The sequence below is a fragment of the Podarcis liolepis genome, assembly GCF_965112155.1.
Source record: "Podarcis liolepis genome assembly, chromosome: Z".
NCBI lineage: Eukaryota > Metazoa > Chordata > Lepidosauria > Squamata > Lacertidae > Podarcis > Podarcis liolepis.
The window spans coordinates 50,829,452-50,845,376 of record NC_139570.1 but is presented as its reverse complement, the minus strand read 5'-3'; the positions used below and the strand labels follow the sequence as shown (position 1 = coordinate 50,845,376).

The window sequence follows — 15,925 nt, the reverse complement described above, 5'->3', positions numbered from 1 at the left end:
TGCCTCCGCCTCCTCCTCCTCTCTCTGAACTGCTTTCTCTATGGTTGCGCTCGCTCTCCTCTCAAGGCTCCTCATCATAGGCGCCGACTCCATGGGGCTTGAGGGGGCCCGAGCCCCCTCAAAAATTCGTTTGGGGGGGCTCAGCCCCCCCAATAATCTCGGGCGGCGGTGGGCGCGTCCACGGCTTTTATAGGGCGCCCGGCGCGCACCAGCTCGATAACGGGCACCGGCGCGGCGGGGGGCGCCGGGCCGGGGGAGGGGGGCGGCCGGCCTGTCTCCTTGGCAACCCCACTGAGCAGCGCCGGCTCCCCCGGGAGGGCCATTCCCCCCGCGCCGCCGATCGCCAACACCGCCGACGCTGTGGCTGCCCGAGCCCGAGCCCGAGCCCAAGCCCGTCAGTCAGCCAGTCAGTCAGTCAGGAAGGAAGGAAGGAAGGAGAAATGGGGAGGGAGGCGAGGGAGGAAAATTGCGCGCAGGGTGAAGAAAGGAGAAGGGAGAACGAGACGAGCTTCCAACCCAAAAAAGGGCTGGAAGACTGGGAGGATGAAGGATCGGGAAAGAAAGCGACGCCTTCCCCGCCCGCGACGTCGCCCGCTTGTCATTGGCAGCGCAGCGGGCGCCCAGAGGGGCTGGGCACCGGCGCAGGGCCGCTCCGCAGCCGCGGAGGACAGCTGCGCGGCTAGCAAGCCCTTGTGTGGCCCGGTGGCCAGGCAAGCTCGGGCGGGGACCCCCATGCGAATCTAAGACGGGAGAAGAGGGCAGAGCAAAGGGGGTCCCTTCCCCAACCTCCGGCTCTGAGACTTCCCTGCGCCCCAGAAAAGCGAAAGGATTTTCTCTTTTTTAAAATAAATATTTTATTAAAAATACAAAGTTAGAAACATACACTGAAGAAAAAAGTAAAAGAACAAGAAAAAGAAAAAAAGAAAAAGAAGAAAAGAAAACCAACCATTCAACACATTTTTTATATAACTAACTGGACTTCCTCGCATCTCCCTTACCCTGCATTCTTTATAATAAAGATATCAGCAAATTATTACATTGTTTCGTACCTTATTTTGTACTTTTCAAATACTATACCTCTAAATTTAACATACTTTTCATCAGTTACTTATATCTTAAATTAAACATAGTATTACCTTAGATTTTGACCTTTTCTTACTTAAAATATAATTTCCTGTTTCCCAAATCTAATTGCTGAAGCTATAGTTTCCGAATCGTTTAAATTTTTAACATTCATACAACTTATATTGTTTTTGTAAATAGTCCTTAAATTTTTTCCAGTCCTCTTCCGTTGTTTCTTCTCCCAAATCTCGGATTCTGCCAGTCATTTCAGCCAGTTCCATGTAGTCCATCAATTGCGTCTGCCACTCTTCCAGTGTGGGCAAATCTTGTGTCTTCCAATATTTTGCGATAAGTATTCTTGCTGCTGTAGTTGCATACATAAAGGAAGTTCTATCCTTCTTTAACACTTTCTGGCCAACAATGCCCAAGAGGAAGGCCTCTGGTTTCTTGGGAAAGGTATACTTAAATACCTTTTTTAACTCATTATAGATCATTTCCCAGAAGGCCTTCACTTTTGGACAAGTCCACCAGAGGTGAAAGAATGTCCCTTCAGCCTCCTTACATTTCCAACATTTATTATCAGACAGGTGATATATTTTTGCAAGCTTGGCTGGGGTCATGTACCACCTATAAATCATTTTCATAATATTTTCCTTCAAGGCATTACATGCCGTGAATTTCATTCCGGTGGTCCTCAAACATGATGTTATACCCAATATCCTGAGCCCATTTTATCATGGCTGATTTGACTGTCTCATCCTGAGTGATTTTCTCTTCAACCTGCCCTCCATCCTCTTGCGGAAAACTCTTTGCCTGCCCTGCCCATATCTCGTTTTTGCTTTTTAATTCCACACACGCACCCTTCAGACTTCATGGCAATCGGGCGTGCGGGTGCGTTTCCTAAGAGAGTGAGGACCCCCGCCTCCTCCCCACCTGCTCCCTCGCCAGCCAGCCAGCCGCGCGCCCTAGCCAGAGACCCCCGGCCGTCCCCGTCGCGCATTCGGCTGGATCTCCCTTCAGCAGGCCATGCTCACAACTTGGCCCAGGGACCCCCAGCAGCGGATCTCCGGCTCAGCTGAAGAATCCGGCAACAAGCCCCCTCCTCCCCAATCGCTCCGCCGAAATACGCTCCAAACCCCCCCAGATAGGCCGCCGGCCGCCAAGTCTCGTGGCGCCCTGAGCGAGGGTCTCTCCCCAACACCGCCACCTCGAACTGCGTTCTCCCGGCTACCCGAGCGAACCAGCGGCAGGACCCTGGTATGGGCCCCCCCAATATTTTTTATAAGTCGGCGCCCCTGCTCCTCATCAATTCACAGGCCATGCCAGGCTGCCCATCTCATCCGGGTCCTTCGGCGGCACAGCGGCAGTATGGCCTAGCGGGAGCGGTGCCAACGGGCAGAGGGAGGGAGGGAGAGGAGCTGCTTCCTTTGAAACCCGGGAAATTTAAGGGACATCCATCCATAAGGGACAGCAGCGGGACATGGCGCTGGGATAAGGGACTGTCCCTCCAAATAAGGGACGCTTGACAGCTATGCTGGGGGGAAATGTCAATATATGGACGGGCACACCTTTGTTCGGGGTCCTCCTCTTTCCTCCTGCGTGTGAGGGGAGCACCTTGTTGCAACAGGTCAATAAAGATCAGGCTTACTAGCTACTCTGCTTCTCAATCATCTCTGCTTGGCCTCTGTGATTTTCTCCGACCGATGGAGAACCTGCAAAGGACTCTAGAAGGGCTCTTGGGTCCCCCAAACAACACTGATGCCGAAATCCAGCATCTCCTGAGATCTGCGAGGGTGGCTTTCTCCCAATTGAAGTGCCGAGTCCTCGTTGAAATCTGAAGTTATATATACTTTTCTCCATTAGAGCTATATTCCGGAGCGAGTGCCGCAAAGCGTCCAGATTCAGTGGCGTAGCGTGGGTTGTCAGCACCCGTGGATTTTAGCACTCAAGTCTCTTCCACTAATTAGCGCGTCCCCCCCTCAGATGTTGCGCCTGGTGCGGCCGGGCCCCCCCTGCACCCCCCACGCTACGCCACTGTCCAGATTTATAGTTCCAGATCTCTGGGCTTGTGACAACAGTTGAACTTGTTGCAAAACTCCCCCCCCCCCCCACACACACCAAAAAAATACCAATTTCTCCATAAATTCATTGGGCTTGTTTATACGTCTTATTTGGTAATAATTGTACCAATTTTTCTCAATGCACTCTGGTGTAGCAGGAGCAGTGCTTTTTTCTGGGGGGACCCCTAAACATTTTGTGAATCTTCATACTTTTGTCCATTTACTGTATTTATTTCCCCCGATTTGAACTATAAAATGGTGGTTTTCTTGAGTTAAAATGAGAGTACTCCTAAACATTTTTTTAGGGGGAGGAAAACACCGAGTACTAGGACATATGTCTCCACCCTCCATTATTTCCTGTTATTATCTCAGAAGCAGTTATAAGGTTGAACACTATTTCCTTTTTTTTCTTGGAAATTTTATTTACAACATAACATAACCCCCCCCCCCACTCCCCCAATACAGAAATCCACCCTCATTAAACGTGAACATAACATTCAATAAGCATAACATGCAACAATACAAACAATACGAATAAAAAACTTCCTTTATCCTGTATCTGGCCTCCTTCTTTACTTCTTATAAGCTGTTTCCTTTATGAATAATTATTAAGATGTTTCTAATTATAAGTTAAATATCCACAAAGTCTCCTGCTGACATTAATAGAAATGAGTCCAGGTGTATATTTTAGGGCACGGTTTTGTGAAGTATTCTCTGCATTTCCCCCATGCTTTTCGAAACTCTTATCTAATGTGATCTCTAATTACCTCTGTTAATCTAGCCAGTTCAATATGCAGTGGTACCTCGGGTTAAGTACTTAATTCGTTCCGGAGGTCTGCTCTTAACCTGAACTGTTCTTAACCTGAAGCACCACTTTAGACAATGGGGCCTCCCGCTGCTGCTGCGCCGCCGGAGCACGATTTCTGTTCTCATCCTGAAGCAAAGCTCTTAACCTGAAGCACTATTTCTGGGTTAGTGGAGTCTGTAACCTGAAGTGTCTGTAACCTGAAAAGTCTGTAACCCAAGGTACAACAGTACTCTAACAGTTTGTCTTGCCATTCCTTTTTTGTTATCACAATTTCTTTTTTCCAGTTTTTAGCAATTAGGATCCTTGCCGCTCCTGTTTCTCGATCATTTTCTGTAGTAACATATTTTGGATCTAAACATTTTCGATTCCAAGAGTATGTCGTATCCTAACATGGCAGTTGCTCTCTCCCCTTGGCTTTCAGATGGCCTTGAAAGAGGATTAGACAAGGCTTATCAGTGGCTACCAGCCCTGACGGCTCTGCTGCGCTTCTGTGGTGCTTGCAAGGCAGCAAGGCTTCTGAATACCATAGCTGTCAAGCGTCCCTTATTTGGCGGGACAGTCCCTTATCCCAGCGCCGTGTCCCGCTGCTGTCCCTTATTGATGGATGTCCCTTAAATTTCCCGGGTTTCAAAGGAAGCAGCTCCTCTCCCTCCCTCCCTGCCGGCCAGGGAGGAGGGAGGCGCCAACTGTGCTGCTTGGCTGCCCGGCCCGCCCCCTCCGGCCTCCTCTCACCAGCCTCGGCCCCCGGGAGCCCCTCCCCGCCAGGACTGGTGGGAGCCTCAGGCCCTTCCGCCACCATCCTCCTCGCGACCGCCAAACTGGGCATCTCTGCCTGGGGCCTCCCCTCTGCCCGTTGCCACCGCTCCCGCTAGGCCATACTGGGGCTGTGCCGCCGAAGGACCCGAATGAGATGGGCAGCCTGGCATGGCCTATGAATTGATGAGGAGCCTTGAGAGGAGAGCGAGGGCAACCATAGAGAAAGCAGTTCAGAGAGAGGAGGAGGCGGAGGAGGCGGAGGTGTGGGCAGGTGTTCCAAGGGCCACAAGGGAAGGACCACAAGCGCTTCTCCCATAGATTGTAGTGGTAGACTAGCATAGATGGTCTGATCTGCGGGTTTACTTCAGGCGCTATTCCCCCCCCTTTCTCCCGCCCCACCTGATGGAACTGAGCGCTTCAGATGGAGCACGAGAGAAAAGATACAGAACTGCAGCAGCATCTTCGAAGCTTGGGCTTCGTTTTGCATGAAAAGTGGTTGCCGCTTGTAGTTCTTTAATTGCAGTGTTTCATCGGCTGGTGTCTTGAGCAGCAACCTCCGGAAACGAAGGACTAAAAACCGGCGCTGCTCTCCAAAATTATCTGGTCCCTTTTAACTGGTTGAGTAAAATCCCTTATTTTGGCCGCTGGTCCCTTATTTTCGAGGCTGCTGGTCCCTTATTTTCAAATCTGTAAGTTGACAGCTATGCTGAATACCAGTTGCTGGAAGGAGCCACAGGAGGGGAGAGTCCTGCCTGTAGGTTTCCCACAAGCACCTCACTGGCCTCTGTGAGATCAGGACGCTGGGCTACATGGGCCTTTGCCCTGATCCAGAAGACCCTTATGGCTCTTAAATGCAAGGCCAGGCAACGTCCATGCAAAGATCTTTAAGTAAGAAACTAGAAATAAAGCTGCCAATATCATAATCCGGAGCCCCGGTCGCAAACTGAGCAGAATTCAACCAGCGTGTGTGCGTGTCGCAATTTACCGCTTCTGCACATGCGTGTGACGTGATTCACCGCTTCTGCGCATGCGCGTGACGTCATTTTGAGCGTCTGCAGATGCGCAAGTGGCGAAACCCGGAAGTAACCCTTTCCGGTACTCGTGGGTCGCAACCTGGAAAGATTTAACCTGAAGCAGACGTAACAAGAGGTATGACTGTGCTATGTTCAGTTATGTTCAGTCTTCCATTGAAAAGGAAGGGTGTTGCAAAGGTTCAGAAAAAGAGTGAGCAAAAAGAAAGAAAGAAAGAAAGAAAGAAAGAAAGAAAGAAAGAAAGAAAAAGAGTGAGTAAAAATTGTCAACGGGATGGAGGCAGTCCCCTCTGCGGAAAGGTGTGGGGCCTTTTAATGTACAGTACAGTGGTACCCCAGGTTACATACGCTTCAGGTTACAGACTCCGCTGACCCAGAAATAGTACCTCAGGTTAAGAACTTTGCTTCAGGATGAGAACAGAAATCGTGCGGCAGTGGGAGGCCCCATTAGCTAAAGTGGTACCTCAGGTTAAGAACAGTTTCAGGTCAAGAGCGGACCTCCAGAACGAATTAACTACTTGACCCGAGGTACCACTGTAAAGACAAATAAGAGGCTTTGTTTTCTTAAAAAAAATGTTTAGGGGTACTCTCATTTTGACACAGGAAAATCAGCATTTTATAGCTCAAATTGGGTAAAATAAATACAGTAAATGGACAAAAGGGCAAAGATACACAAAATGTTTAGGGGTATGTGTACCCTTGCGTCCCCCCGGGAAAAATGCACAGATAAAAGGAAGGGAGGGACACAACAGCCGACGAAGGCTTTGGGTCTCAGAATAGCATCTGGTTGGCCACTAGGGGTCAGAGGACACTGTCCCATATCACACGGTTCTTCTGATGTTGGCTTTTGTGTTAAGTCATCCGCCTTCAGGTAGTAAGTTGCATAGGAGCCAAGTCCAGGGGCCATGGGTGCTTAAAGGTAAAGGTAAAGGGACCCCTGACCATTAGGTCCAGTCGTGGCCGACTCTGGGGTTGCGGCGCTCGTCTCGCGTTATTGGCCAAGGGAGCCGGCGTACAGCTTCCGGGTCATGTGGCCAGCAGGACTAAGCCGCTTCTGGCGAACCAGAGCAGCGCACGGAAATGCCATTTACCTTCTCTCTTTTTTTAAAAAAATGATATTTATTAAGGTTTCAAAGAAAAGAATTACATGAATTAAAAAAGAAGAAAAAGAAAGACAAAAGAAAAAATAAAAGAAAAAATACAAATGCAAAAAAAGATTAAAAAACACTTTAAAAAATACCGGTACATCAGTCTTTCCATGCCTTATATTCATTTCCTTGTTTCCCTGACCTCCTCACGCCTCCCGTTTTTGTATTCCAATTCAGTTAGTTAATTCAGCAATTTCTTTCCCTCTTTGTTTTTATCTTAGTCCTTTAACATAATATATTATAACTTTGGATTCTCACCTGTTAACAATCCATTTTTACATACACCTTTACAACATTGCTGCTTAAACCACTTAACTTCATTCTGACATCCTTCTAACATTGATTAATTTTGCAATATTTCTGTAAATAGTCTTTAAATTTCTTCCAGTCTTCTTCCACCGACTCTTCTCCCTGGTCTTGGATTCTGCCAGTCATTTCCGCCAATTCCATGTAGTCCATCACTGCCATTTACCTTCTCCAATCCTCCCTGCCACCCCCCTTGCCCCTCTGCTGCCAGGAGTCTCTTCCCCAGACGAAAGGGGGACGGAGAGCCTTTCTGGGCGCTCTCAGCTCCGCTTGGCGTGAAGCATCTCAATCAGGAGGTTGTTGCAGGGCACGTCCCCGCTCAGGTGCTTGTGGTAGAGGTACTCCTCCGCTTGCATGCTCAGGGAGCGGATGTCAGACAGCTGCATCAGGAGCTGGCGGAACTTGTCCGTGGCGTGCGGGTAGTTGCAGACGGTGTACTGCATCAGGGCTGCGTGAGCCTTCTCCTGGGCTTCCTTCACCACACTGGAATTCTCCAAGTATTTCACATCTGCAGCGGGGGGGGAGGGGAAATAAGGGGGTGACATGCGTTGAATGGGGTAACCTCTCTTGAACGGAGGGACTTCCTCCTGGGCGCACAGGCATGGAAGGTGTCCCTTGCAAAGCTCGCACAAGCCACTGGCTGATATCTGCAAAACGGCTGAGGTTGATGGAGAGGCTCACAGGGGAAAAGAGAAAAGGGACTTGGTGTGACCTGACAGAAGCATATACAATGGCATGTGGTGTGGAGAAAGCAGAGTTCCCCCCCCCTCCCTCTCGCCTGATGACGCCAGAACTCGTAGACATCCAACCAAGCTAAATGTTGGGAGATTCAGGGCAGAGAAAAGGAAGTAGTTCTTCATGTAGCACAACATTAAACTATGGAACTCCCTCCCACAGGAGGTGGTAAAGGTAAAGAGACCCCTGACCATTAGGTCCAGTCGTGGCCGACTCTGGGGTTGCGGCACTTATCTTGCTTTACTGGCCAAGGGAGCCGGCGTACAGCTTCCGGGTCATGTGGCCAGCAGGACTAAGCCGCTTCTGGCGAACCAGAGCAGCGCACGGAAACGCCGTTTACCTTCCTGCCGGAGCGGTACCTATTTATCTACTTGCACTTTGACGTGCTTTCAAACTGCTAGGTTGGCAGGATCAGGGACTGAGCAACGGGAGCTCACCCCGTCATTGCGGGGATTTGAACCGCCGACCTTCTGATCGGCAAGTCCTAGGCTCTGTGGTTTAGACCACAGAGCCACCCGTGTCCCAATATATGTGGGCACCCACAATAATATAACTGTGGGGGCTGGGCACCCACAAAGTCAATGAGAAAGCAGTTACCCTCCGCAGCCACTGAGATAGGCAACAAAGACGTGTGACATCACACACACCCGCCTGCGTCCACCCAAAATCCGGAGGGCAAGTTGGCTCCCCTGCTAAGTTGTGAACCAATACAGTGGCACCTTGGGTTAAGAACTTAATTCGTTCCGGAGGTCCGTTCTTAACCTGAAACTGTTCTTAACCTGAAGCACCACTTTAGCTAATGGGGCCTCCCGCTGTCGCCGCCGTGCGATTTCTGTTCTCATCCTGAAGCAAAGTTCTTAACCCGAGGTACTATTGCTGGGTTAACGGAGGCTGCAACCTGAAGCGTCTGTAACCAGAGGTATCACTGTGTATTAGCTATGTGATTTTACTCTTTTCTTCAACCAGGAAAATGCATGATCAGTAAGAAGACAGTCCCTGCCACCAGACTCTTAATCTAAATGACACGACACGAAAGGAAAAGAGACTGGGGAGAAAGAGGGGGAAAGAAAACCCAGTCACTGGTTCTGAGTTGCAAAGTTCTTGCGTCAGGGAGAAAGCAAGCTTGCTGCAGCAGCTGCAGCTTCTCTGGCCAGCAGGGGGGCAGGTGGGTCTCCCTCATGCCATGTTGCTATTTCCAGGAGGCAAAGGGAACAGCCTCCCAGTGTCCCTTAGACTCCTGGTCAACAGAACGGTTCATCAGGAGGAGGGGCTGCGGCTCAGTGGTCAAGCACCTCCACTGAATGCAGAAGGTCCCTAGGCCTCCCCAGGTAGGGAATGGCCCCCAGCTGAAACCTGCTGTCAACCTGCTTGCCAGAGCTTAAGGCTTAAGGGGAAAAAAGATAACAGGCTAAAGAAGGGGTGAGGGAGACATACAGCCATCATTTAAATGTTCCGTTTTGCAGACTGGAGCTACAGCTGGTCTTTCCTATTTGTTGTTGTTTAGTCGTTTAGTCGTGTCCGCCTCTTCGTGACCCCCTGGACCAGAGCACACCAGGCACTCCTGTCTTCCACTGCCTCCCACAGTTTGGTCAAGCTCATGCTGGCAGCTTAGAGAATATCATCCAACCATCTCATCCTCCATCGTCCCCTTCTCCTTGTGCCCTCCATCTTTCCCAACATCAGGGTCTTTTCCAGGGAGTCTTCTCTTCTCATGAGGTGGCCGAAGTCTTGGAGCCTCAGCTTCAGGATCTGTCCTTCCAGTGAGCACTCAGGGCTGATTTCCTTCAGAATGGAGAGGTTTGATCTTCTTGCAGTCCATGGGACTCTCAAGAGTCTCCTCCAGCACCAGAATTCAAAAGCATCAATTCGTCGGCGATCAGCCGCCTTTATGGTCCAGCTCTCACTTCCATGCATCACTACTGGGAAAACCAGAGCTTTGACTATACGGACCTTTGTTGGCAAGGTGATGTCTCTGCTTTTTAAGGTCTTTCCCATAGAGATGGTCAGAGACTCTATTGCTGCAAGGTTCTTACAAGCAATTTGTACTCAGATATGATGCTCGACTGCCCCTCAGTGGCCGAATATGGATTTGCAGCATGTTCTAATCCTGCTCTGTCTCCCTGAGCTGTTCACACTGTGCTGTTGTCATACATAATGGGCCCACTTTATCTTCTGCTTTCCGTGCTCATATCCGTGTATTCCTCCCCAACCCCACATCGCCCAAGCCAGTGTTATAAGAATGCGGCCTAGGACCCTCGTACCTACGGGACCGCCTCTCCTGATATGCCCCACGGAGAGCCTCAAGGTCCATAAACAGCAACACCCTAGAGGTCCCGGGCCCTAAGGAAGTCAGATTAGCCTCAACCAGAGCCAGGGCCTTTTCAGCACTGGCCCCGGCCTGGTGGAACGCTCTGCCTCATGAGACCAGGGCCCTGCGAGATCTGATTTCTTTCCGCAGGGCCTGTAAGACAGAGTTGTTCCGCCTGGCCTTTGGCTTGGGATCAATTTGATCCCCTCCCCCTCTTTCCTTTTTCCTTCTGTGATGCAACTCCTATTTGGGGACTTCGCTGGCTTTTTTCTGGCCCACGTAGGACCAGTCTGGATAGTTGGCCTTGGTGAAGATTTGACGTTTTCATCCCCCAAAAGTTTTTGATCTGGGCTTCCACTGAAATGAGGCTGCATTTTAAGTTGTATTTTAATCAATTGTTTCTATACCTGATGTCAGCCGCCCTGAGCCCGGTCTTGGCCGGGGAGGGTGGGGTATAAATGGCCGATCATGGACTTAGGGGACTCAAAGTCCCACGGGGATTTGGGCAGCAAAAGCAAAAGCCCACTTTTTACGTCACCAGCATGACCTACAATGGAACTCACTGCCACAATACATAGTCTTTTTGCTGCTGAAGTTTTGCTATCTCGCTGTGCCTGTTTGTGGGCAGCTGGAATGATTTTGTTTTTATGCAGTACTTTTTGGCTGCTTTAAAAGGGGATTAGACACAGGGGGCAGGATGGCTGTGTGTGTGTAAAATTTTGGCATCGCACAGGGTGCTGCTGAAATTTGAAAGACCAAAGTCCACTTCTGCTGCCTGGCATCTCCCAGAGGCATCTCATTTGATTGTTTGTTTTGAAGGAAGGTGAGGACAGGTGACCTCACCTAGGCCCGAAGTCACCCCCCCCCCAAGCAGGCTCAAAGCTTCTCAAAGCTTTTCACAATCATTTTCTCAGCAGCTAAGCATCAGAAACATTCCGCTTGCTGTAACTAAAAAGATTGCAACAAGGTAGAGAACAGAGCCCATTGTCTTCTCAGGCCTTTCTCAGAACCACATTGCAACTTGCTTTCTCTCCGGGAACCATGCCAAGGCACAAGAATGAAACAACTGGAACACACTGGAACCCCCTCACCCCCTTTCCTGCCAAGAGTCCACAATAGTTCCAAGACAGCTTTCTGTACATGCTCAGGAACCTCAACATGGGGCAGGACTCCTGAGGGAGGAGAAAGGAGGAGGGAACTGGAAAGGGGTATATATGTTTGTGCACATGATTGTGAACTCGTGCATGCTTTTTGTGACTTATCACACTTGCTCCTTCTACCAGTTCATGGATGGTAGAAATAAAAGCCTTTTCTCCGAACTATTCATTGAGTGTCTGTTGACTCCCATTTTCCCTTTCCCAGGCGCAATATTTTTCCCACCCGAGTGCAAAGCCTCATAAGGCTACAGTTTGTTTGTTTGTTTGTTTGTTTGTTTCTTGTATTTATAATCCAACTTTTTCTCCAAGGAGCTCAGTGTGGCTTGCATTAATTCTCCTCCTCCTCATTTAATCCCCACAAAAACCTTGTGAGGTAGACTATGCTGAGAGGCAATGACTGGCCCCAGGTCACCCAGGGAGCTCCATGGCCGAGTGGGGGATTTGAACCCTGGTCCCCCACCTGGCACTCTAAGCGCTATACTACTGTGAGACCATTCCCAGTAGTGATGTATGGAAGTGAGAGCTGGACCATAAAGAAGGCTGATCACCAAAGAATTGATGCTTTGGAATTCTGGTGCTGGAGGAGACTCTTGAGAGTCCCATGGACTGCAAGAAGATCAGATCTCTCCCTTCTGAAGGAAATCAGCCCTGAGTGCTCACTGGAAGGACAGATCCTGAAGCTGAGGCTCCAAGACTTTGGCCACCTCATGAGAAGAGAAGACTCCCTGGAAAAGACCCTGATGTTGGGAAAGATGGAGGGCACAAGGAGAAGGGGACGACAGAGGACGAGATGGTGGGACAGTGTTCTCGAAGCTACCAGCATGAGTTTGACCAAACTGCGGGAGGCAGTGGGAGACAGGAGGGCCTGGCGTGCTCTGGTCCATAGGGCAGTGGCGTAGCGTGGGGGGTGCAGGGGGGGCAGGCCGCACCGGGCGCAACATCTGGGGGTTAGGGTTAGGGGGCGCAAATCCATGGGTTAGGGGGCGCAAATCCATGGGTTAGGAGCACAAATTACTTGCCTTGCCCCGGGTGCTGACAACCCATGCTACGCCACTGCCATAGGGTCACGAAGACTGTGGGCCTTTAGCCTGATCCAGCAGGGCTCACCTGGTGCCCTTAAAATAATGAAATAATTTGTTAAATCATGGCTTGGAGCTCCAGGCCCTTCCACACCCACTAGCCCCCTAACCCATTAGACCTCTCCCCCCCCCACCACAGGAGTCTTGCTCAGAGTATCTCACCCCATTCTCCCCATCTTTCACATGTAGACAGAAAATGTTGACCACCTGCTGTAGAATATTAGAGAGGGTTCCTTGCAAATTCTTGGCAAATATTCAAAATAGCTTTCCCAACCTCATTTGTATAAACGTGGAAGAAACATCAAATGGTTTATATACCAAAGGCCTTGGGGTATAAACCATCTGGCACATTTTGCAAACAGCATCCATCACAAACACAAGAAAAGGCATTTCTAAAAAGCCTTTTAGAGGATCCCGTCCACTTCAGCTGCATTTATTTCTGTAAGCACGACAGCAACTCCCTTAGGTATGTGAGGGTCAGGATTCTATCTCAACATTGCAGACCAGCAATGGAGTGCTGGGAAAGTGAGGTTTGAGGCAGCCCAGTTTATGGGGTCACAGGTAAGTCACTCAGCTACATCAGCCCTCAATACATTACATACATTTGATCCTATGCATTTTTTTTTAATTTACTCTGAAGTAACGGGGCGCAGGTGGCGCTGTGGGTTAAACCACAGAGCCTAGGACTTGCTGATCAGAAGGTCGGTGGTTCGAATCCCCGCGATGGGGTGAGCTCCCGTTGCTCGGTCCATGCTCCTGCCAACCTAGCAGTTCAAAAGCACGTCAAAGTGCAAGTAGATAAATAGGTACTGCTCCGGCGGGAAGGTAAACGGCGTTTCCGTGCGCTGCTCTGGTTCACCAGAAGCGGCTTAGTCATGCTGGCCACATGACCCGGAAGCTGTATGCCGGCTCCCTTGGCCAATAAAGCGAGATGAGCACCGCAACCCCAGAGTTGTCTGCAACTGGACCTAATGGTCAGGGGTCCCTTTACCTTTTAAACCCCATAAGAGAAGACTCCCTGGAAAAGACCCTGATGTTGGGAAAGATGGAGGGCCCAAGGAGAAGGGGATGACAGAGGACGAGATGGGGGGACAGTGTTCTCGAAGCCACCAGCATGAGTCTGACCAAACTGCGGGAGGCAGTGGAAGACAGGAGGGCCTGGCGTGCTCTGGTCCAGGGGGTCACCAAGAGTCGGACATGACTAAATGACTCAACAACAACAAACCCCATTGAGTTTTATTTGGGTTGGTTCCTCAGAAACTGTGCTGAGGTCTGCAGCCAGAGTCAGATTTTAGACGGGAGGGAAGGGGCGACTCCATGTCATGAGACAAAGGTTATTGAGAGTAGAAGCAGTCAATCCTACACAATATTCACGCCTAAGCCTGCTAACTACTAAGTCACTGTGACCCGTGACTCATCTTGGGTGATGACTCATTCTCCCTATAAAATTAGCCAGTCTCTCTATGGGCCTCAGTCAGAGGGCTGTATGGATTGTGTATGGAGTAGTCTGTGGAATACAGTGGTACCTCTGGTTGCGAACGGGATCCGTTCCGGGGGTCTGTTCACAACAGGAAAAGAGCGCAACCAGCAGCGGTGCGCCTGTGCATGCACGGGTTGTGATTCACCGTTTCTGTGCATGCACGTGACGTCATTTCACACGTCTGGCATACGCGAGCACCGAAACCCGGAAGTAAGCCTTTCCAGTACTTCTGGGTCGCCACGGGATGTAACCTGAAAGAACGTAACATGAAGCGGATGTAACATGAGGTATGACTGTATAGCATACCTCCTTTTGCGTCTGGGATCCGTTCTGGAGCCCCGGATGCTCAAAGAAAGGGACGCTCGACAAAGCGCCATACTGTGCATGCGCGAAGCATGATTTAGTGCTTATGTTAGAAGCGCGATTTAGCGCTTCCGCGTGTGTGCAAGCAGCAAACCCTAAACGGGGCAAGCTCAAAACGAGGTACCACTGTAGTGCTGTTGTTGCTGCTTCTATGGAAAGCTAAGGCAGACAAAGTGGCTCCAGGACTCTAGTAAATCACTAGCTAAGACTGTGCCTCTGTGAAGAGTCAGCTAGCTGCTATGAGCACTCTGTGTATGCTCTTTGGCTATGCTGTTTCTGAACAAGTTTATTTTCTTCAGTAAAGTTTTATTCTGTTTATGAAGAAGACTCTGTGTGGTTAATTTACCGTTGCGCGACACTCCAAAGGGTACTTAGCCCTGCTCTCTCCTCTTGCTTCTGTGGCTTCTGGAGAAAGCTACACCAGGAGAACAGAAAAGCAGAGCAGCCCTGGAGAGGGATCAAAGGTGACAGACAACCTGAAGAGAAAACACTAACAAAGTAAAACGGGAACAGAAGAGAAAACTGAAGCTGGTGGGGTTTTTGTGTGTGTGTGTGTGTGTGGGTGGGTGGTTTTTTTAAGGTGAGAAATGTTTCAACCTAGGAATGTTGTTTTCAAAGGATAAATACAGTCATACCTCAGGTTGAATACGCTTCAAGTTGAGTGTGTTCGAGTTGCGCTCTGCGGCAACCCAGAAGTAGCAGAGCGTGTTACTTCTGGGTTTGGTCGCTTGCGCATGTGCATGTGCTCAAAATGACGTTGCGCGCATGCGCAGAAGCGGCGAAAAGCGATGCGCGCGCGCAGACACGCCGTCGCTAGTTACGTTTGCTTCTAGATGCGAACAGGGCTCCGGAACGGATACCGTTTGTATCTAGAGGTACCACTGTAAGAAGAAGAGTTTGGATTTGATATCCGGCTTTATCACTACCCGAAGGAGTCTCAAAGCGGCTCACATTCTCCTTTCCCTTCCTGCCCCACAACAAACCCTCTGTGAGGTGAGTGGGGCTGAGAGACTTCAGAGAAGTGTGACTGGCCCAAGGTCACCCAGCAGCTGCATGTGGAGGAGCGGGGAAGCAAACCCGGTTCACCAGATTACGAGACTACCGCTCTAACCACTACACCACACTGGCTCACAGCTGTCCATGGAGGCACAGGTCAAATCCGTGTCCAGCGCAGCTGTTTACCACCTCCATCTGGTACGCAGGCTGAGACCCTACCTGCCTGCAGACTGTCTTGCCAGAGTGGTACATGCTTTGGTTATCTCTTGCTTGGACTATTGCAGGGGTCTGCAACCTTTAAGACAAAAAGAGCCACTTGGACCCGTTTCCGAAGGAAAAAAAACCTGGGAGCCGCAAAACCATTGCAACATTTAAAACAAATATATCTCCAGAGCCGCGATCTGACAGTGGGCGGGAAGGTGACGTCGGGATGGTGCGTGACTAACGCATGCACCGCCCCCATGCGACGTCACAGCCAGTACAGCGCCCGCCACAGTGGGGAGTGTCGGGGCGCACAATGCGCCTCCTCCCCTCGCTAGTATCCTCCCCAGAGCCGCGGCAAAGGTGTAAAAGAGCCACATGTGGCTCCGGAGCCGCGGGTTGCAGACCCCTGGACTATTGCAATGCGCTCTACGT

The 15,925-nt window shown here is 50.2% G+C and overlaps 1 protein-coding gene across 1 annotated transcript in view; it reads right to left on the bottom strand.

Annotated features, from left to right (window-relative positions):
• Positions 1-13,191: 13,191 nt before the first annotated feature.
• Positions 13,192-15,925, bottom strand: part of LOC310698628 (uncharacterized protein) — a 5,422-nt gene continuing 2,688 nt past the window's right edge. The window contains exons 3-4 of the mRNA XM_083486063.1: positions 14,640-14,769; positions 13,192-14,181 (exon numbers count right to left, since the gene is read on the bottom strand). Of these exons, the coding sequence (XP_083342189.1) occupies positions 14,013-14,181; positions 14,640-14,769 (299 nt within the window). The 3' untranslated portion in view covers positions 13,192-14,012. The remainder of the gene's footprint in view (positions 14,182-14,639; positions 14,770-15,925) is intronic.